The sequence below is a fragment of the Equus quagga genome, chromosome 15 (assembly GCF_021613505.1).
Source record: "Equus quagga isolate Etosha38 chromosome 15, UCLA_HA_Equagga_1.0, whole genome shotgun sequence".
NCBI lineage: Eukaryota > Metazoa > Chordata > Mammalia > Perissodactyla > Equidae > Equus > Equus quagga.
In genome coordinates, this window is record NC_060281.1 from 92,106,517 (window position 1) to 92,128,415 (window position 21,899).

General features: G+C 62.7%; 2 protein-coding genes across 6 annotated transcripts; one reads left to right on the forward strand and one right to left on the reverse strand.

Annotated features, from left to right (window-relative positions):
- Positions 1–288: 288 nt before the first annotated feature.
- Positions 289–21,481, reverse strand: ADORA2A (adenosine A2a receptor). 5 transcript variants are annotated; one of them, XM_046639043.1, is made up of 3 exons: positions 21,370–21,481; positions 8,047–8,622; positions 289–2,028 (listed from the first exon to the last, which is right to left on the reverse strand). In XM_046639043.1, the coding sequence occupies exons 2-3, from the start codon at positions 8,376–8,378 to the stop codon at positions 1,122–1,124; spliced, it is 1,239 nt and encodes a 412-aa protein (XP_046494999.1). In that variant the 5' UTR covers positions 8,379–8,622; positions 21,370–21,481; the 3' UTR covers positions 289–1,121. The 5 variants fall into 5 exon arrangements, with proteins under 5 accessions (XP_046494999.1, XP_046494996.1, XP_046494998.1 ...); XM_046639040.1 differs by lacking the exon at positions 21,370–21,481 and adding an exon at positions 17,489–17,591; XM_046639042.1 differs by lacking the exon at positions 21,370–21,481 and adding an exon at positions 17,122–17,157.
- LOC124227225 (proline-rich protein 2-like) lies at positions 16,642–17,487 on the forward strand. Its single transcript, XM_046641070.1, has one exon. The coding sequence runs from the start codon at positions 16,642–16,644 to the stop codon at positions 17,485–17,487; it is 846 nt and encodes a 281-aa protein (XP_046497026.1).
- Positions 21,482–21,899: the final 418 nt, after the last annotated feature.

Sequence of the window (21,899 nt, forward strand, 5' to 3'; positions counted from 1 at the left end):
GCTGGGAGAGGGCCCACTCCTCCCATAGCCCCTTCGCACAGGGACGCAGGTCTGGGGCTCTGCCTGGGTATCTGGATTCTGGTGCAAGCAGGCGGCCTGTGCCCTTGGAGGATGGGAAGCGGGGGAGGCCCCGCTCCCTGGGCAGGCAGGGTGTCTGTCTGCCTGCACATGTGCACACGCTTTCTCACACATGCCACACACACTTATATATGTGTGCCAGGCCTGGCTACGGCGTAGGGAAAGGAATTCAGACACCACTCTCGCTGGACAAGCTTAAAACACAATGTGGCTCATTTTTATTGTATCTCAGAAAAAAACATTCCCCTCAGAAGGAAAGGCAGTCAGCTAGAGCCTCCACTTGGGCAGCTCTGAGCCGCCCAGGCACACCCCATGCCAGCCAGCCCCAACCTGCTCCCTGAGCCCGCACTCTGGCACCGCTCCATTACAACTTCCTGTCACCAAGCCCAGCTTTGTCACCCCAAGAGGTGGCCTCAGGACTGACGGATGAGAAGCACATGGCAGCTCACGGCAGCCGGAGAGGGCTGCCTGGGACTCCCTGGCCACTCCTGGTGCCAGGTTAGCAGCAGGACTGACAACAGACCCAGCAGCCAGGGAGGGAAGATAATACAATAAAAAGGATTTCCTCGCGCTTACATTTTCTCCTGGTCAAAAATAGTCAAATGCCACCTCTGGACACAGCAGCTCCCGAACCTGGGAAAGTCTGGGGAGGGTGGTGCGTGTGTGGCGGGGGGCCTTCGGGGCCGCTCCCCAGCCTCAGGGCCAGCCAGCCTGCTCCGCCACGGCTGCTCTGCAGAGACCAGGGGGCACTTCTACGTGCTGCTGGAGTCGGGGACTGGGCCTACCCAGCCAAGATGCCCTGGTGCCGCGGCCCTGGCCTCGTGCAGGCCCTCCCAGCATGATGCGTCCACCTCCTTGGATGCCAGACCTTCCTGCTGGACCTCATGCTGCTCCAGCCGGGGCTCCCTTCTCTCAGTCCGTGGCAGGAACTGGCCTCGAGAAGAGTCTCCCAGCACATGCACTCATCTCCCAACGTGAGCGGTTCCTCCAACCAGAAAGAGAAAGGCCCCCTTCCCTTAGGAAGGGGCAAACACGGGGAGTCATCAGGACACTCCCGCTCTGTCTTGGGCCAGGGGCCCCTCGAGGCCAGGGGACTCTGGGCTCGCCCCATGGAGCTCGTGGCTGAGGAGTTCCACATCTGGGAGGCCTGTGTCTCCAGGGGACTCGCGGGCACTCGCCCGACTCACCAGCCCCAGGGCATAGCCATTGGGCCGCCGCTCAGGATGGGGGGCGCTGCCATTGGGGCACACCCCAGAAGGGTGGCCGTTGAGGCGGAGGCTGACCTGCTCTGCATCGCTGCCATGAGCTGCCAAGGCCCGGGCACTGGTGCCCCCTGCCTTGAAGGGCTCCTGCCGCCTCAGGATGTGACTGCGAATGATCTTGTGGAAGGTGTGGCGGAACTCGCGGATGCGGTAGGCGTAGATGAAGGGGTTCACGACGGAATTGAAGTGGGAGAGGATGATGGCCGGGTACATGAGCCAGAGCGGGGCGTGCGGGCACTCGGGGCAGAAGAAGGTGAAGCAGTTGATGATGTGCAGGGGCAGCCAGCAGAGGGCGAAGAGCCCCACAATGATGGCCAGCGACTTGGCGGCGTGGACCTCCTTCTGCAGCGTGGACCGAGCCCGCTCCCCCGGCAGAGGCTGGGTCTCCATCTGCTTCAGCTGTCGCCGGGCCGCCAGGAAGATCCGCAAGTAGACGCCCAGCATGAGCAGCAGGGGCACCAGAACGCAAGCAAAGAAGTTGTAATACACCATGTAGTTCATGGGGACCACGTCCTCAAAGAGGCAGGCCACCTGGCCCTCGCCGCAGCCCTGCGACTGGTTCTTGCCCTCCCCCCCGTGATGGCAGTTGTTCCAGCCCAGCATGGGCGTCAGGCCGATGGCAAACGACAGCACCCAGCAGACTGCAATGACGCCCTTGGCCCTCGTGCCGGTCACCAAGCCATTGTATCTGGGGAGAGGAGACCAGCGTCAGAGGCCTGAGAAACCAGGGCCAGGCAGGGCCCAGAGTAAGAAACCCAGCGTGGCACTCCGGCCCCGGGTGACTGGGGCTAAGGGCCTGGACCAGTCACTCCCTACCTCCCAGCCTCAGCATCCTCTCTGTTCAGTGCACATCCCAGCCTCGCCTTTTCTCACAGGAGGTGACAGGAGAGCAGGCACCCTGGAGAAGGCAACCACTGCACAGACATTCAGACGATTAATGCTAGTATTACCAATAGTCCTGGAACTTAATTAGTTTGGTTTGAGGGAATTAATGAGTGATTTTCTTTCGGGGTAAGTTATCACCTCCGTGTTGCTCTTAGCTGATGCTGGAACAGGCTCCCCTTCAGAGGGGGACTGGGTCGGGGGACGGAACCAGCCAGATCAGACCTGTCGGTGGTTCTCGTGTCTTGTGCTCCACGCTCTTCCTTCCCCACTGGACCTGGGTCCCGGGGCAGGGCTTTCCTGCATCCCTCTCTGCCCTGAGGCATGGACACACAGTGGATGCCAAGAAAAAACATGCTTTACTTAATTCCAGAATTGGAAGCACCCATAGAAACGATCTAGTCCGTGGGTGACAAACCCAGGGGCCTACAGCTGGCAAACGTGCAAGGCAGGCTGGCAGAGCGCCTCCTCTGTGCGGGGCCCGCTGGCGCCCTCAGCCCCTGGCCTCCGGGCAAGACGTGCGCCTGGCGCTGCTGGGCTCCAGCAGGGGCTGGGGAGCGGATCTTCTCCATAAAATCTCCCCTGGTTTCAGTGTTGCCGACTAATTCAAATAAAGAAAACAACAACAAACTTGTGGCCTCTGACCCCTTATCTAGTCTAACCCCCTCATTTTATAGGTGGGGAAACTGAGGCCCAAAGACAGGAAGAGACTTGCTGTAGATGTTCCAGGAGCCCAGAGGCAACTCGGGCCAAGTAGGTCTGTCAGTTCCGAATCTCCATCGACCCTGAATCCCAACAGCGACGGGCAGGCCCTTCCCAGGAGCTCCGTGTGCGCTCCGTGGTGCGGGCGCCTGCAGCAGCGCTGGCAGGAAGCGGGTCCTGCACTCACCCGTCTCTGCCAGGCCGCAGGCACGCCCGTCTGCCTATCCTGGAGCCCCAAACGCCAAGGCACAGGCTTTGGGTTTTTTCCCCATTTACTACTTACATGGCGCTGGCTCTGCACAGGCACTGTTTCTAGTGCTTTACGTGTAGTGATTTATGTAATCTCATTGAACGGGAGGCTATTTCAATGTTGATATTTTTCCTGAGAAAAGTATATCCCTGCCTGGGTTCTAGGGCTGGTCTATTCCTGTTTAGCCATATTCTGTCACTCTGCCTCTCTGAGCCCCAGTTTCCTCATTTGCAAAATGGGACTAAGACTCCAGGACCTGTGAGCACTGCTCCACGAGGGCAGAACGTAGAATCCGTGGGTGGGAACAACAGGGAGGCAGACTGTGGCTCAGGGTAAGAAAGAGTTTCTCAGCTGAGCTGTTCACAGCACAAATGGGCTGCCACAGGTAGTGGTGAGCTTCCCGTCATTTGAGGCAATCAAGCAGAAGCAAGCAGTTATAGGCAGTGTATATATCCAGTGTGTAGAGGACACTGGAGGCCACCTGCTTTGGGGCTTTTCAAATTGTTCTCCAGCAGCAGCCCCTCCCACCTGCATTCCCAGGCAATCAGGGGAGTGGCAGTGTGGGGAAGAGACGGGCTCAGTGATATGCACTGAATGAACAAGGTGGTGGGGACGTCAGGGCTTGGCCTGAGGGCTTCTGGGGACACGGTCTGAAAATCCCTGGCCTGTCCAATTGTCTGCTTTTACAGACACGGAAACCCAGGAGGGAGAGGCTGCCACTGCATTCTGAAAAGACAGCCCCTTGTGGAGACAGAAACAAACACACATTAAGAGCTCTGGCCTGTGTGTGCAAAGAACCTCTCTGGAAGGATTCCCAACACCGCCCTTCAGCAAGGGAGCTGGAGGTGGGGCAGGCGGGAACGGGGACAATTCTTCACCGTATACCCTTTTGTTCTTTTTTGATGTTTTAGTATGTACAGGCATTACTTATTAAAAAAAAAAAAAAAAAAGATTACTTTTGTTATTCAGGAGAAAACCCTGTGGGCTGAGGGCCCTGGACCCAGGCCCCTGGGGGGCTGGAACAGCATTAGGGCCCAAATGGAACCACAGCCGAGCCGCAGCCTGGCCCAGCAGCATCCCCGAGGCTGCCTCGGCGACTCAGCCAGCCATATCTTGGCCTCCTGGGCCCCAGACGCAGGCTGTCCGGTGGAAGGGTGCTGAGGCTGCCCAGCACGGCTCCGCCATTCCAGGGAGCCCAGAGGCGTCAGAGGAAGCGACTGCCACATCTGGAAGTGCCTCTGCACACCTGTGTCCTCCGCTCACAGACTCGGGCTGCCCCTTCCTGGGGGCTCCCCTGTACCCATGTTGGGGGCTCGTCCTATGATCCAAGAATACCCCCCACGATTCCAGGTGGGGCTTCCTGTGCATCTCCTCCTACACCGACGAGAAGGCGGAGCTTTCTGAGCTGTCCAAAGGAGCCATGACCCAAGAATTAGAGAGCCACTGACCCGCGACTGAAACCCAAACTCCCAGGCACGGGCAGGCCTGAGCCAGCCTCACACCCTGCCTCCTACCTGTCCGTCCCTCTCTGTCCCCTCTCCCTGGCCCAGAGCCCACATGCTTTTCCATGAGGCCTTTGCCCAGGCTTGGTCCTTTCCTCTTACACCCGCCTCCAAGCACACACATCCTGTAAGACCCACCCGGCGTCACCTCCTCCAGGGAGCCCTCTCTCCGCATCCTGCCCTCCTTAGAAGCCTGGGCACTCAGGTTTCGTCCCCACGGAGCGATTCACCATGTATGACTTTAGGCCTTTGCACCAACTGCTGCCTGCTACTCGGCCTGTTTCCCAGGGAGAGAGAGCACCCACCAGGGGCTAACGTGAGAGACAGGAGACCATGGTACACAAGTCCCCCCGGAAAAGAAAGCCTTATTTCTCGCCCTGGGTTTGCCCTCCTCTGGGGACACCAAGAGCTCCCATCTCTGCCTCTGGCCAGGCTTCTTTCTCACCAACTTCCTGACTAGGCCCTGCCCTAACTACCAAGGTCCCTGCACTTGTGAAGGAGAACATAGATTTTTCTGAAACTGAATTCATTCATTCTTTTTTTGTGTGTGAGGAAGATTGGCCCTGAGCTAATGTCTGTTGCCAATCTTCCTCTTTTTGTTTGAGGAAGTCTGTTGCTGAGCGAACATCTGTGCCAGTCTTCCTCCATTTTATGTGGGACGCCGCCACAACATGGCTTGATGAGCGGTGCTAGCTCCACAATGGGGAGAACCCTGGACTGCCGAAGCGGAGCGCATGAACTTAACCACTACGCCACTGGGCCAGCTCTGAAACGGAATTCTTCAAAAAAAAAAGAAATGAATGGTGAGCGGTGCAGGCTTGGGGCTAGGTGGCCAGGGCATTGGTCAGAGCCTAGACCTTGGAGTAGCCAGATAGAGCTCCTGAGTGGAGCGGACAGGGCAGTAGAGGAGGCGGGACCCCCACTGGCAGGGCAGGGGGCCTGGAGGAGGGGCAGGGGCCAAGAGCCGCCAGTTCTGGCTTCTCATCAGCCTCCTCCAGTGCCCCTCGCGCGCAGCTTGCTGTCAGGAGCTCCCACATGGACACCTTCATGCACCTTGCCCTCCCCGGCCCTCGCTGGTCCAGGGCCCTTAAGGAATAGGACACCGGGGGTACGAAGGGGGTCTGGAGCAGCGTGCAGGGTCCCCGAGTCCATCACATCAGATGGCACTTCTCCTTCCTGCTCTGGCCTCCCCAGGAGTAACGTGAAGGCCAGCCCAGCCACCCAGGCCACAGGGCCGGGCAGGCCGTTAGGATCAAAGGAGATGCTGCCCCCACGTCCTCTGGCAACTGGGATGCCCTCTGCCCGAGTGAGACGAGGAGCATTGTCACCGTGCTCCCTGTCAGCCCCCAGATCCAAGAGCTCCAGCTGAGCCTCCCACAGTCTCAGCAAGCAGAGCACCAACGGCTACACTCTGGGGGGACCTAGGCCCCTCTGGGAGATCGTGGGGGTTTGGGCTACAGGTGAGGGGGCGGGAGCCATCAAGGGGCCTGGCTCTGAACCTCCAGCCACTCAAGAAAGAGCTGAATCCCCACCGGTCCCGTGCTGTCAGCCCTCCTGAGGGCCCTGTCTCTCCCCTTCACTCGCCAGACCCTCCCACCACCTCTGTGAGCTCAGAGGGTCTATCCTCTTTTATAGAAAAGGAAATGGGCCCAGAGAGGGGGAGCTGACTTTCTGTGGTCACACAGCATGTCCCATCCACCTATATGAGGGAGTCATTCTTTTGACTCTCAGAAAACAGAGACAAGAAAAAGAAGCCAAGGCCCTTTCTTCTGAGACCAGCTGCCTGCTCTCTCCTTAGGATGCTGTCGCCCTTTGAATCATGGAAGAAAGTGAAAGCAAGGCCTCTGTCTCCCTCTGTGTGATCCCGCCAGGGCCAGCCTGGCTCAGCCCATGCTCAGCTGGGCCCCGGAGGTGGATGCCAATCCTTTGCTCTCCAGCCCACTGGGGAGCCCACAGACAGGCTTCTGTGTGCTGAGCTGGTCCTCAGCGAGCCTGGACTCTAGACTCTGCTCTGCCCACTTCAGCTGATCCTCTGTTAGGGCCAGCCAGGGTCCCCTTCTCTTTTGACAAGAGTCCTAGGCCCTCCGAAGATGCAGAGCCTCCTGTAGGGCTCCTCTCCTCCATTTGAGCAGAATGATGAGGGTGCCCACCTCCCCCTAGAGCCTAGGAACAGGTCTGGGAGACAGGGGCCACCCTGCAACCCAGCTCTGCAAAGTCACAGTGGGTGGCAGGCCACGTTTCTTCCCAGGCCCAGGCCCACTCGTCGTGTAGCCCTGAAGGCTGGCTCCCTTCTCTGAGCCTCATTTTTCCATCCGGAAGATGAGAGGAAATGACCTTGAAGGGCCCCCTCGGGTCTGACACTCAGTTTCCATCGGCTCATGGAGCCTGCTCCTCCCCTGCTGGGGCGCCTCAGCCTGCGTGCGGCGCTGGGGCCTGCTCTGCAGGTAGGCACCCCACCTGTCTGGGAGACTCGCCATGGGATGCGGCTGCCCAGTCCTCTGAGACTCCCCTCAGGGCCTGCAGCCGCCCAGGATGTGGGACCCAGCTCTGAGACGGTGGGGAAAGGAGGCCCCCAGGGCCCCCAGCAGACAAAGGCACCTCCTAGGGTGGGTGGAGGGCAAGCTAAGTAAACTCAGCCTCAGGGAAAGTTCTCATTTACACAATACACGGCTTCATGAAGTCACTTCACAAAGGATTCACCGTGAAAACCCCCTCCACCAGCCATCCCGGAGTGCACAGGCTGTCTCCAAGACTATGAGGCCTTGGTGACCTTAGGAGCACAGAATTTGCATGTAAGTCCAAGTGACTCACTGTGGCATTTGGCCAAGTCACTTCCCCTCTCTGGGTCATTTTCCTAATGTGCAAACTGTGAGGCCAGCCCGGAGGAGCTGGAGGAAGGCGGCAGGCGGGCTTCTCGCTCTGAGGTCCTGTGGTTTCCCGTGATGCTCTGCCCCACCCCAGCATCGTGCTGTGTAAAGAACAGCCCAGATGCAACTGCCCAGGCCCAGGCCACACATATCTGTCAACAGCCAAAGCACAGCAGGCTCAGTCTCCCGGGGGGTGGGGCCCGGGAGGGCCACAGTACCCTGTGCCCATGGGGATCAGCTAGATTGGCATGCTTGCTGGCCACGTGCCAAGCCCTGGGCAGCCCCAGACTGAGCCCGGTGGCCCTGTCCTCAGCTGCACATGCTGACACCACAGACCCACCACAGACACCACCCTGGCCCCAGGCTCACCCTGACCCCGGGTTTACCCTGACCCCGGGCACAGATCAGACCGTGGCACAGCAGCCGTTTCAGAGATGTAAGCGCAGCACGAGGCGTGCCGGGGGAGAGGATGTGGGGCAGCCCCGCCCTGCCCACCGGCTCACCGGAGTGGGATGCGGATGGCGATGTAGCGGTCAATGGCGATGGCCAGGAGGCTGAAGATGGAGCTCTGCGTGAGGACCAGCACGAAGCAGGCGATGAAGAGGCAGCCGTGGCAGGCGGCACAGAACCCTGTGCTGATGGTGATGGCGAAGGGGATGGCAAGGACCCCCACAGCGATGTCGGCCGCTGCCAGTGACACCACAAAGTAGTTGGTGACGTTCTGCAGGTTGCTGTTCAGCCACACGGCCCAGCACACCAGCATGTTGCCCAGGATGGCCAGCAGAGCGATGGCCAGCTCCACCATGATGTACACCAAGGAGTCCACGGTGGGCATGGCTGCAGACGGGCAGGGTCAGCAAGGACGCGGGCCAGGCCAGCTCACGGTCCATAGCTGCAGCGCAGCCGGCCCTGCCCAGGCCCCGGAGCCCCCTTCTCACAGGAGCCAAGAGCGTCCGTGCCAGGGGGTGGGGGGCTCCCCAAGGGTTTTTTCACAGCCAACTCCGAGTCTCCAGAAACCAGGCCCTCTCTAGCAGCTCCCGCGGCATCTTGGCTCAGCTCAGCGTCAGCACCCGGGGCACCTGCCAAGGGAGAAGCCTCGTGAGGAGCTGGACCACTGGCAGAGGGGCCCAGCGGAGGCTCCCAGCCCTCCGCCAGCTCCCTTCGCCCTCCCCACAGGCCAGGCGCCAGCCTGAGGACAACCCGCCGGACCGCCTCCCCGCCCTGGACTCAGAGGACCAGGGACCAGGCCCAGTCTCTGTTTTTTTTCTGGGGAGCTTCCAAAGTTCAGTCACTCTCGTCAGTCCCCCATGCTCAGCTTCTCAAGCCTTCTGTGACAGCCCTGCCAGTCTCCTGGGTCCCTGAGCTCACGGCCGCCCCCACGACCCTCCTAGAAAGGCCTGCTCACCTCTCAAGCTCGCCCAGGCCCACCTACCCTCTCTCAGCCTCAGTCTGCTGCATCCCCGAGAGCTCTCCTCGAGAACTACCAGCACCTACCTACGCTGCCCAGTTAAGGCACAGGCCAAGACCCCCAGAGCTCCGATCTGGAAGAACCTGGGGGCTGCCTGGTCCTGTCGCCCAGTGCTGGCAGGTAAGCCCCTTGCCCTTTCTGGTGGGGCTGCACTGGGTGGCGGAGCAGGCACAAAGGGAGCCCGGCCCCTGGCAGCCCCGCCAGCTGACTGTGCTTCTGGGCGGGGCGGCCCCCCTCCCCTCCTCCTCCCACAGCTCCCCAGCCTGCTCTTCTGCCTGCCTGATGCCGGGACAGACTGAATTCAGTTGCTGCTGGGCATAAAGCAGGGGGCTCCGCCAGGACTTGCTGAGGGACTGCAGGCACTGGGCCTCAGTTTCCCCATTGATACAGTGAGGAGGCTGGAACCCAGAGAGCCTCTGGGGGTCATTTCAGCTCTCACCCATGATTCTACAAGAAGGAAATAAACAGATTTGAAAGGGCTTCCCCAGAGTCAAAATGCCATAGAAATGTAAGGAATTATTGACCCCTGCAGAAGCAGAAGCAGGAGCAGAGGTCTTGGTCTCCCCCAAACCCCCAGTGTTCCCCCTTGAGCTTGTGAAATGGTCTCCATGCCCCCTGCCAGCCAGGGCCTTTCCCCATCACCTCGGCCCCTACCTTGTCATGCTCACGTGCGCTGCCCAGGCTGGCCCCACGCCAAGTCCACCCCCCTCCAGGCCCAGGTGCTCGTGGGGCCCCAGGCGTGCGTGGCAGCGGCTGCCGCCCGCCCAGGGACCAGAGGCCCCACACTGCCTTTCAGCCACCGCATGTGGGCTCAGGGCCTGCGTCCCCCCTCTCTCCTCCAGGACACGAGAGATCCAGCGGGACTGGCATCGCTGGGAGGAGGTTGCTCGGGGTCCCTGGCCGTGTTCAAAGGGTTGGGTTCCCTCACCCTGTCCAGACGGTGATGGAGGGCTGCAAAGTGAACCCCAAGTTTCCTTCTAACTCCAATGTGCCTCAGTGGCTGGAGCTAGGCGGGCGTGGGCTGCAGCCACACCCAAGGGGCGTGTTCTGTGCCCACCAGGAGGCTCAGAGTCTAGCGCCAACACCAGGGAGCAGGGGGAGAGAGAAGAGGAGGCCAAGCCCCTGAGAAGCAAAGGGGTTTCCGCGGCCAGTGGCAGGGGCGGCGGGCTTCTGCCAGTTCCGGCAGGGGCCCAGCACCAAGAGCCGTGAACAGGTCCCACCCAGCCCCTGTCACACATGGGGCACCTGCCAGCTGCTCACAAAGCATGTCACTGGCAGAGGCAGGCCAGACCAAGTCTCCGAGTGCCATCCCTGGCCACACAGAGTGTCCCTCTGTGCTCCCAGCCTGCAGCCCAGAGCACAGCTCACCAGGGGCCCCCCAACTGCAGAGGCTGTGTGTCCAGGGTCCTGTCCCCATTCTACAGAAGGGAAATGACAGGCCCAGGCCTGCCTCCACCCTGGGGGCCTCCTAGGCCCAGCAGCAGCAGCAGACCACTGTCCAGTCAGGCCTGGCCAGGCCCAGCGAGCCCCAGGGACCCGCCCTGCCTCCCACCACCAGAGAGCAGCCCACCTTCCTCCTCATGCCTGCTGTCCTTCATGCCCCGGCGACGGCCTCAACAGGGGAATCTGCACCAAGAAGCACCGCAGCCTCTGCCAGGCTGACCAGCCCAGGCGAGAAGCCTGACTCCACCCCAGAGCATCGTCTGGGGTCAGAGGGCCCTGCCCGGGAGTGGACATGTGGAACCACCAAAGATCCTCCTGACCCGCTGCCCAGAGCCCTGCTGATGGGTCACACTCCAGCACCCGCCTGGGAAGCGGGCTGAGTCCACGAGAGCCGGATGCCAGCGTGGAAGGGCCTTCGAGGGCCTAACCCAGCCCTGCGTTCAGTGCGGCTCTCCCGGCATCCCCAGCGCCTGCCTGTGCACCCCGGTCCGCAGGGTCCCCCCGCCTCCTTCTGTGCTGTGGGCTCCCCTGTCACCCGGTACCAGCGCCCCTCCTGACTAAACCGAAGTCGCCTTTGCTGTCCACCAGGCCTGGGCCCTCCCCGTGTCGCTGGATGCAGTGGAGCCCCTGCCCAGGTCGGCCCTGCAAGGAGCTCAGCGCCTAAAAGCTGCCTCCCTACCTGTCGGCTCCCCGCTGCCCTTCCAGCAGTGCTCCTGCAGGCTCCCCCAGTCGCCAGCGTGCCCCGGGGCGAGGCTCCCTGGCCCCACAGGCAACCTGGGCACCTGGCAAACCAGACTCTCCCAGCCTGGAGCAGAGCAGGCAGTGGAGTGGGCGGCACCTTGGGGCCGGCCCGGCAGGGACGACAGGGCGCTGCCTCCCACCCGGCTCCTCTGCCAGAAGGTTGGGGGCTTCCCAGCCGCAGGCCAGCAAATCGGCCCAGGGGTGGGGCGCCACGACTCATGGCCTTTGCCGGAGTGTAAAAGCTCCCGTTATGGCTGATTTCAAGCTACTAATGTGTCACTGACAGGAACTGGGAGTCAAAGCACACAGTCAGCTCACAAGAGCCCGTGCCACTGGGCTCCAGCCACCACGGAGCCACCAGACACTTCGCTCTCCAGGAGCTCTCTGCCCGGATGCCAGCACCCTACTCCAGGCCCTCAAATAGCTGTGCGGCCTGCTTGGGAGCTCGAGAAATGAGGGCGCTGGGGCGCCGGGGGTCAGCTGTAGCCCCAAGAACCCCATTTTACAGCTGAGGAAGCCAAGGCCCAAAGAGGTTAATGACCTCTGTCAGCCTTACCGTGAGCATCAAGGGCGGACCAGAGCAGGGGGAGATGCCCATGCAACCACAGCCACAGGAAGATTTCCTGGGGCCTCCCAGCCCCTCTCCGCTTCTCTCCCTTCAGAGGCCTCCAAGAGCCACAGGAAGGTAGAGGCCCAGGGGGAGGGGGCCAGGGGCGGGGCTGGGATCTGGCAATTTCCTATCCCTCTCCGTCGGCTGTGTCTATCTAATTAATCCTTTAGTCATCTGTTGCTAGCCAGGGAGGGAAATTAAATATTAATAATGTAATACTTCCCTGTGATTGTCCCTTGTTGGGGACAGGGCAGAGGGCAGAAGCTGGCCCATACAAACTAGGGACACAGCTGGGGAACAAGCATGGTGAGTCTTGAAAGGACAACCCCATAGGATTTCCCGCACTCAGACCCAAAACTGCCACTTCTTCTTGCCTTCCTCCTCACCTGCACCAGCCAGACCACTTTAATTAAAACTCTACTTAATCAAAACCCGTGTATTTCCTGGCCCACCTCTGGCTCCTTGTACGTCAGACTAGCGAGGCTTTCTATGCACACGCCCAGATGGCGGCCGTACCGCCCGGAGCCTGCTGGACAGAGGGGCCCGCCAGCTCCCAGACAGGACCCGGCACACCTGCTCCTGGGTGTGGCCGAGGGCCAGGCTCCGAGCCCGTGTAGGGACTTAGACCTGCCGCAGCCGGGGCTTCCAGAACGCTGGCCTGAGAATCCTCCACTACGTTCTCGTAGCACTTGTTTCCCGAACACCTACTCTGTGCCAGGCAGCATCCCAACTGCTGGACCACGGGGAGCTCTGTAAGCAATCGCATCCAAAATATGGAGATTAACTCACTCCAGAACAGGTGAAGGTAATAATCTAAAGATGATTTTCAAAGACATTTAGGATCTTGAAAGAGATAAAGAAAGGAACTGCATCCATAAACAAGAATGAGAACTTAGGGATCAGCTGGCAGAAACAAAATAAGAACAGGCAAATATGGACAAGAAATAATATAGAATCCTGGAAATGGAAAAGAGAGGGGTTGAGAGAGAGAACACAGTCGATGTGGTGCGCTTGAGGTGTGCACACAGTCGAAGCGACAGTCGGGGACCTGAAGACAGCAGGAGGAATTCTCACAGAAACCTCACAGAGACAAGTCTCTGAGGAGATGGTTGAGAGCCACGGAGGGGAGATGGAGACATCAGGCTCGTGGGAGCTCAGTCAGAGAGGAGAGGGCAACAAGCAAAGATGAAACAGCTGGCCAGGCAGCTCGGCTCCTGCGCCCACCACAAGCCCTCCACCGGCTCTGCACGACCGGCTTGTGGAGGGGCCCAGGCCTGGGCACGAGCCTCCCTGACCCCGGGTCCCACCAAGCCCCTCTCCAAACCCATCCCTCGGAGCAGGGCAGGTGTCTGCTAGTGCTGCCCCGCAGCGAGCCACCACCGAGCACTGGCGCCTCTTCCCTCCCTCCCTGCAGGGTGCCAGCGGCTCCCACTTCAGGAACTTGCTGCAGGTTGGGCCCTCCGTACCCAGTGGTGTCCCCTCCCCCACTGCCCCCTCAGGTGTGCAGCTGCCGCTCTCAGCTCCTTGGGGCAGGATGTGGGCAGGGCGGCGCAGAGAGCCAGCTCCTACACTGAGCCTGGCCCCGGAGGGGCCGCCACATCACCAGACCCCCAGGCTCCCAGGGCCTGCCTCCGTTCCCTTCTCCCACAGGGCCCAGAATCCCCCTCCCATCCCCACGTGTCCGGGCCAGATGCCAGAGAGGCTGCAGGCCAACCCCCCCAGCCTGAGGTGGCCACTCACCCCCTCACTGGCCACCACAGCCGACACCCCCTCCAAGGGGCCACTCCTCACACAAAGGTGCTGGCTGCCCACTCTGTGGTGGAAGGAGCCCAGACGGGGTCCCACTCCTGCTCCATCCCACTGTCCCTGAGACCCGGAGCAAGAGGCTTCCCGTCCACACCGCGGTTCCGCAAGTGCACTGCTGGCAGTGGTGAGATGCGTGCTGGGCACCCGCGCCTCCCTCAAGAGAGCCCTCCAATAAGGGGATGACAGGCACTGTGGTGCCTGAAGACGGGAATGCGGGAGCTTCTAGATGGCCCTGAGAACACAGACCTTAGCGGGGCTGGGCTGAGACCCTGGCAGAAGGCTGGCCTGTTGAAGGGGCAGTGCCAGGTCCATGGCCCCAGGGGCGCCCCAGAGGGTGACTATACTGAGGACAGGAAGGAGGTGGGCCTGCTTCTGCGGTCTCTGGGATGAAGGTGTGATGATGCATCCCTGAAGGCTGAAGAGACGGGGCAGGAGGGTGACCAGACTGACTCGGGCACAGCCTATGGGCTGGGCCAGGGGCCACACGGCCATGCCACTGCTCCTCGGCCCCTCAGTGGCCCCTTGCGCACGGCTCATGATTTGCAGAGGCCACTGAGGGGCCGGAGGTGAATGCCTGTACGATGGATGGGCAGACAGACACCAGCCCTGGGGGCCTCTGGGCAGGGACCACAGCCCAGCCACCAGGGGAGGCACCAGAGTGGCGCTGCCCGCCTCTCCATGGCGCACTGAGACAGCCTTTCCTCTAGGTGACAGCTGGCCTGGTGGGAGCAGCAGCAGCAGCAGAAGTGGGAGCCACAGAGAGAGTGCGCCAGCCCCTGCCCAGCAACTTCTAAAACAGGCCTGTCCTGCACAAGGGGGTGTGGGCCCAGAGGAATCTGGAAGGCTTCTCAGAGAAGGGGCCATTGGGCCGGACTTGGAGGATGAGGAGGTGAGGGGAGAGATGGGAAGAGATGCCAGGCAAAGACAACAGCCTGTGCAAGGCTCAGAGGCACGTCAGAGAAGGTCTGAGGGGGCCCTGGAAAGCTGGAGCATCTTGCCTTCCCTGGGCATCCCCCTCGCTGGGCTGGAGCGAGGGGCAGCTGCTCTTCCCCTCCATCCAGACCCTTCTGGCCCTGGCAGGATCCCATGGCTTCCACAGCGCAGGGCCCCTCTGCCACTAAGCTGCCCCTTGCCACCACCCAGAGCCCCCAGGCTCTGTTCAGCCGAGCAGTCTCCTGGGGCGTCTCTCTGCATCCCAGCTCTGAGCTCCTGCCCATTCCCCAATTCCCCTCCTCCATCTGGCCCCGTGCAGACCTTCAGGGTCCCACCCTCAGGCACCGCAACCCCACTGCTCCCTCCAACCTCCAGAACACCGGGCAACCCTCCCTTCCGTGGCTGCCAATGCTTTCCTGGGCCCAGACCCCTTCCCTGGGGGCTGGGACTCGCCGTCCCTTTTGTCAACTCAGCACCTGAGTCTGGCAGTCTTCTCAGCATCCCTTGACACACACCCCAAAAGCCCTTCTCAGCCCAGCCTGCACGCCTTTGCCATCCGTCTGGTCATCCTTCCCTCGGTTCTCCCGTGTGCACATCTTCCAGGGCCCATCTGAGTTGTGGCAGACAAGACAGACCCCACAAGATGGTGCGATGGCAGGTGCAGCTCCTCCAGGGTAAGGTGGCTTGGAAATGAGGCAGGTGACACGGTAGCAGGAGCTACTGCGGGATCTCAGGTCAGCGCTGAGAGCCAGCAGGGGCTGTGGCCCGACGCCGCAGGCACCGCCCAGGGGCACCCAGAGGCCCTGACTTTTGCAGGGTGTGATGCCCTGAAGCCAAGTGCGTGCTCCCAGCCCGACTCTAGTCCACGTGTCCCTCTGCGACAGTGATCCCTTGTGGTGTCCTCCGACCCCACAAATCTAACAGCCTCCCTCCAAGGTTCCCCAGCTCAAGCACTGACCCTGACTTGTCCTCTGGTCTGCCTCCCCCGCAGCCCCCCAACCAAGGCCTGCCTTTCATTTACTCTCCACCACAACCCCGGATGTGAAGCATTGCTTTTCTCATCATGCTGGTTTCACAGATGAGAAGGCAGATTCGCCGGGGCAGTGACTCGCCCAAGGCCGACTAGGGAGTGAGTCAAGACCAGAACCCAGGTTTGGGCATTGAAATATCTAGTCCATTAGGTTGCCCTTGAAGCCAACCATTGCCCTCTTAGGCTGTGGGCTCCCAGGGGGCAGGATCAGGGTGTGGTCGGGACCTGAACTTCACAGCCCAACATGAGGGAGGCAACATGCAAGCCCCGAAAGGCCAGCCAGAACCAGCCTGGCCCAAAGCCTGGCCCTTGCCAGCCATGTCTGGCCACCCTCAGCCTCCCTGAGGCTGTGAACAGGGAAGTTGGCTTAGCCCAGAAACTGATCTGCACTGAGGGGATGGGGATGGAGGGGCAGTGACCCAAGGGACACGAGGACCTGGGAGAGCCAGGAAGACCCCACAGGGCAAGGGCAGAGCAAGGAGGTGTTGACACCACTGCCAGCGGACAAGCCGCAGTGAGGAGCTCCTGCCATGGACCTGCTGAGACCCCGAGATGGGAGTCTGGTGCACAGGGCAGGGGCTCTCCAGCCCACCCAAGGCCTCCAGAACCAGCCACAGCAGGAGGAACGAGCCTCAGCAGCCCCTGAGCCCACAAGGTCCTCCCTGGCCCACTGCGCTCCAAGAGCTCTCCCTCAAGGGCCCCAGGGCCAGGACATCCAGGGGCAGCCCCGCTGGACATGGAAGTGACATGGTGAGTCTCCGGGAGGGTGCAGAGGCTGGGAACCCATCGGAGCTGGACAGCAGAGGCCCAGGGGAGGGCGGGCTGAGCTCCAAACCAGAGGGGCGCACAGGCCTGTGGGTGGAAACGGGCCTGGGTGCTGCCAGCGATGGGGAGGGAGAACCGGCTAAAGGGGGCGGCCTAATGGTCCCTAGATGCCAGCCGCAAGCCCGTCCTGGGGAAGGCCGGGAGGGACACCCACCCTCCCGCTTCTCGCTTCTCCCGCCGCAGAGCCCTCGGCCACCCCCTCCTCCCATTGTACAGTCGGGGGCATTAAAGTCTAAAGCGGGATGGCAGTGCCCGGAACGCAGAGCTCTCTGCTCCTCTGGCCGGTGGCCCCCTCCTTCATCCCTCTGGGCCGTCCTGCGCCAAATCCCTCGAGGGCCGCCACCATTCCCGCCATTCCTACCTCAGTCTCGGGGAGCCCGGCAGGCGGCCAGGGCCGGTCCGAATCGCGCACCCACCCGCCCGGCCTCGGGCCCCTCCTGCGGTGCTTGGTCCGGCTCCCGCCACCACCGTCCGCAGCACGCGCCGGCGGGCAGACTCCCCTTTCTGGCCGCGCCCGGCGCTGGGGCTGCCGCGGTCCGCGCGCCCCCGGAATGCCGGTTCCGCGGCGGCTCCACCTGTGGGGCCCCGTCCCCGGCTCCCACCCGCCGGGCTGCGCCTCTGCGCCCCCAGCCCAGCCCCGCCGGGCGCGCCCGGAAGGTCGCCGAGTACCCCGGGGCCAGCCGTGCGCCCAGACGCACCGACCGACGGTGCCCGCCCGTTACCTGCGGGTCCGGGCGCCGGCTCCGCGCCCCGCCGCTGGGCCGCCGCTCCCGCGCCCCTTCCCCTCCCGCAAGCCCCGCGCGCCTTCCAGCCGGGCCCGGGGCGGCCAGAGCGTCCGCACGCGGCCCCCGACCGGCTTAGGACGTGCGCCCGCGCCCGGGCCCGCCCTGGCAGCCCCGCCGCCCGCAGGGCTCGGACCCCGGCCCGTGAACTCCTCCCGGGAGGCGGGAAGACGATCTCAGCGGCGGGGCGCCCCGAAGGGAGGGGACCGAGCCGCCCCTCCCGCCCGGCCCGCAGCCTCCGACGGCCCCCCGGCGCCCGGCCGCCCGCCCGGGACCCTCGGGACCCGCGAGCGGGACCCCGGCTGACCTGCCGCTCGCGCGCCGGCTCCCGCTGTCTCGGCGGCCGCTCGCGCTCCGCTCCGGCCGCTCCGCTCACGGGCGCCCCCTGCAGGCGGCTTCGAGACCCGCGCTGTCCCCGCCCCGCCCCGCCGCGCGGGGAAACCGAGGCCCCGAGGTCGCCAGGGAGGCCGGCGGGGACGCGAGCAGCTGGCCTGCGAGCCTGCCGATACCCACGACGGGGCGAGGCCGCGACAGGCCCGGGCCGCGCCGCCTTCCCCGCCCGCGGCCCCCCAGCGTGCTCTCCGCGAGGCTCGCTCAGTCGAGCCACCTCCGCCAGCGCCACACCCCCCTCCCTTCGAGGAGCGCCCGTCCCGCCTGGTGAAGCCTTCCGGCCACGGGCCCGCGCTCTCTCCCCTCCAAGAAGCCCCCAGGGCTGCCCCTGCTGCTCTGTCCTCTGAAGCTCTGCTGTCCCTCATCACCGCAGCTGGGCTGGGTCCGTACCCCTGTGCCATCTCCTCCCCAATGTCCAGTTGTGACGTAGGAAGTCCCCAGTGCCCGTTCCTCCTCTAATCTCTCCATGGCTCCCCAGTTCTTGAAGGATGAAGTCCAGCCTCCTTACCATGGCATTCAAAGCCCTCAGGGACTCCGCTGCCTGTCCCCAGCCTTGCCCTCCCTTCCTGAGTCTTGCCCCAGGCTGGTGGAGGGAGACGTGGAACCTCAGCTCAACCGGCACCTCTAAGAAGTGGGCCCAATTTCCAGTGACCCCTCTGCCTTCCCCGCCCTGACTCTGGGCCAAGGCCCCTCTTATTCTTACCACCTCTAGTGCCATCAGGCCCTGTCCCCCTCCCCTACTTCTCTGAGCATAGGGAGGGGGAGTCGCCTTCTGTACCACAGACTAACCTGGAGTCTCAGCCCCTTGGGCTGGGAGCCTGTCCGGCTCCTGCCTCCCCAGGCCCATGTTCTGGAGACTTCAAATTGGGAACAACCTAACATCCGGCCCCAGCCCAGCCATACAATTGAATCTGGACGGACTAGGAGTAACGGCAATTCCACACACAGCAGGATGAGCGCGTCAGCCAGCCATGGTGGCCAAGGTCTTGCGGGAACCGCCGCATGCTTGAACTTCCCAGGGCCGGCGGGGTCGCGGTGAGAGGCCCAAGGCAGAGGGGCTCGCCCAGGGCCAGGCTGGCCCTGAGGGCTGAAGCCAGGGTGGGAGCATGTCTCCCACAGCAGCTCTGCATGCCGGGTGGGCAGGAGGTGAGGGCAGGGCCAAGGGGAGCACAGGCGCTTGGCCAGCACGGATGGCCGTCCTGCTGAGAGCAAGAGCCCACCACCTGCCCGGACTCAGCCTCGGTCGCCTGGCAGCCTCCCGGGCTCCTTCCTGAGCCAAAGCCTGGGAGCCCATCCCCATTTGGCCAGCTCAGCTCCCCAGCCCCTTCCTCCTAATGTCCAGTGGGGCCCCCGAGGCCAAAGGAGGCAGAGGAGGGCCAGCTGGGAGGGGTTAGGACCCCAACTCAAGAAAAACCTGCAACATCATGGAGAAAGGTATGCATGAGACTATTCAAATTGGGACCATCCCTCTGTCCCCGGATGCCTTTCCCATCTTCAATCTGGCCCTGTCTCCCCCTTAACCCCCCATCCCCAGGCCAGGCCTTTGTTGCGCCTCAGCTGGCTTGCTGTCCTCCCCCTTACTCACCTCCATTGAGGGGGGATGGGGGACCAAAGGAGCCCGCCTCATCCTCCCACGGCCCCTGCTCTCTTAGTGAAGGAGCTCCCTGGCCAGGTGGGGACATTGCCCCCGGGACTGCCGGCTGAGGTCACCCTGGTGCTGTGGCTTCCTGCAGGCTTTGAGGGACCCATTGCCTACCTGTAAAATGGTACCATCTTGTTTCTGCCCTGCCACCTCCTGAATCAGACAAGAGGTATGGGGTGGGGGCGCTGCCTGGCCAGGGAACCCTCCCCCCAGGCCCTTGGCTTCCCACCCGTGCTTCTGGGCCATCTCGGAGCAAACTCCTCCTACAGCAGGGACAAACGCTCCTGCCCACACCTGTTGGGCCCATATTCATTCAAGTCCTCACCCAACAAACATGCAAGGAACAGCTTGTCTTGAGAGTCACCTGGGGCCCGAAGTGATTATGGGGTTCATGGGGCAGAGATCAACACTCAGCCAATCCCGGGGGTCACTATTGTCCCCTAACCCCTAGCCCCCCCTAATTCTCTCCCCTGCCAATTCCATTCTGGGGCCCAGCACCCTTCCCACTCAGACCTCCCCTCATGTGGCCTGGCTGGCACACACCTGTCCCCACATAGGCTGGGCCCCACAGCTGGGACTGAAGGCTTCATTTCTGCAGCTGGTCCTCAGGGCCAGAGTGCCAGCGCCCTCAGAGTTCACCCCTGGGGCTCAGTGTGGGGGCCCCAGGCCTGGGGTAGCTGTGTCCTCAAGCCAGCGGTGGTCAGGCAGGGCCCTGGAACCCACCCGCCCTCGAGGCAGTGCCAGGTCCCGAGTCCTCCCCTCCTGCCTGTGAGAGCTGCTGCATTGGTCCCGTGTCATCCTGTTCCTTTGTCCAGGTCTCCAGGGAAGCCATTGCCCAGAGACAGTACACGCTGGGGACCCTCTAGTTCAGCAATGACAGGAAGCAGGCACAGGGGAGAGCTGTTCACAAACTCTGCCTCTGCCACGGAGCGGACGTGCTCACGGGTGACCCACACTGCTCCTCCAGGCCCCCCTGGGGGACCCTCTGCTGCTGCGCCCCACATGAGGGGCCTGTGCTCCCCCTGCACCCCACCTCACTCCTCAAGCGTCAGGCCACGGGCGGGGGAGGCCCCTGTCCAGGTCCCTGCACCTGGGAGCCCTGCAGGCCCAAGGCTGGGCACAGGCCCACTGCTCCTCAGCAGGCACAGGGACGGCCCTGGCACCCCCCCCTTCTACCTCTGGGCCTCGGTTTCCCTGCAGCCCCAGGCAGGCTTTGAAGGCTATGGCACCCACCCTTCCTTCCGTCCAGGCCCAGGCTCCTCAGGCCAGGCAGCGAGGCCAGCTGGGCTCGCTCCTGCTCCAGACTCTGCTCTCAGACTCCCCACCCCGCCCCGCCCCGCCGGCTTTGTTCCTGTCCAGGATGCACCTGGGTGGCCTCTGGCCCCTGACTGTTTGCTCTGGGGCCAGCTGGGCCACATCAGGGAGAAAGAAATGTCAGACCTAGGACAAAGCACGTGGAACCAAGCAGGGCACCCCGAGGTACTCGCCGGCTTCTCCTCCAAAGGGGAGGGGCACCGTACACTTTGGGGCTCTGAACTGAGGAAGTGGGGGGGCCCTCACAGGGCTCCAGTTTATGCTCAGAATAAGGCAGGCCCTGAGCAGCAGAATCACGCCAGAGGAAGTCCCCCGAGCCGCCCACAGCCACGGCAGCTGCAGGAGCAGACCCCACCCCTCTGCCAGCCCAGTCCCCAGAAGATGCTTCAGCCCACGCCAGCTCCTGGGTGTCAAACAGCAACCCTCCTAGGAACCCCGTGCCTCTGAGCTGATCTGGGCATATCGGGTAGATGTGGAAACTGACGCCTAGACAGGGTGGGGACTTGTCCTGGGCTCCACAGTGGGCAGAGACAGCCCTTTGCATGCCAGGGCCTGTCACTCATCACCCTAAGAATGGCCAGATGCCCAGCCACCAGCATGTAGCATCTGCCAGAATATCAAACTGGCCACCCCCTCCCCACTGTCCCTGTGCCCCCAGCCTCATGCCCCCCTCCCCCAGGCACCCCTCTACCCGACCTGACAGAGAGCAGAACGCCTGGTAACCAGCTCCAGGAGGGGCCCTTCTTGGTGTCACCATTTTGCAAAAGTGGAACAGCCCCAGCCCATCACAAGTGCTGGCAGACCTGAGGGGGCCCTGGGTGTCTCGACTGCCCGCCCACAACCTGCTGGCAGGTGCTGGTGACGTGCCGTCCTGTGCTCTTCCCGGGCCCTCTGGCTCTGCCTCTTCCTAGGCCTGCAGGCCCCCTCTCGGAACCCGAAATCACACACACTCGGTAATGGAGACGTCCTCCAGGGGCGGCTGGGCCTTCCCTTGCTCAGGCTGTGCCTGCTCACTCTCCACCCGACCCCCCAAGCCCCCAGCTCCTGGCCCTTCCCCACACAGCTTGCTCCCCCGCATGCTCACAGCCCGAGGGGGGCCAGCTGGGCCCAGGGGGCCTGGAGCCTTGTCCTCCTGGCCCCAGCCTGCTTCCTGCACAGATGACCAGCTGTGGCCCAGCAGAGTCCTGACCTGCCAGGGTCAGAGCTCCGGCCAGCACTTTCTCAGCAACTCGGGGCCCTGACTAGAATCCACTCCCTCACCCACCTGGCACAGACCACGGTGCCTGCAAGCCCTAGACCCCATATGTCTGCCCTGTCCTCCACGTAAGAGACAACCTCAAACAGAACCCAGGCCAACCTAAGGCTGCAGGAA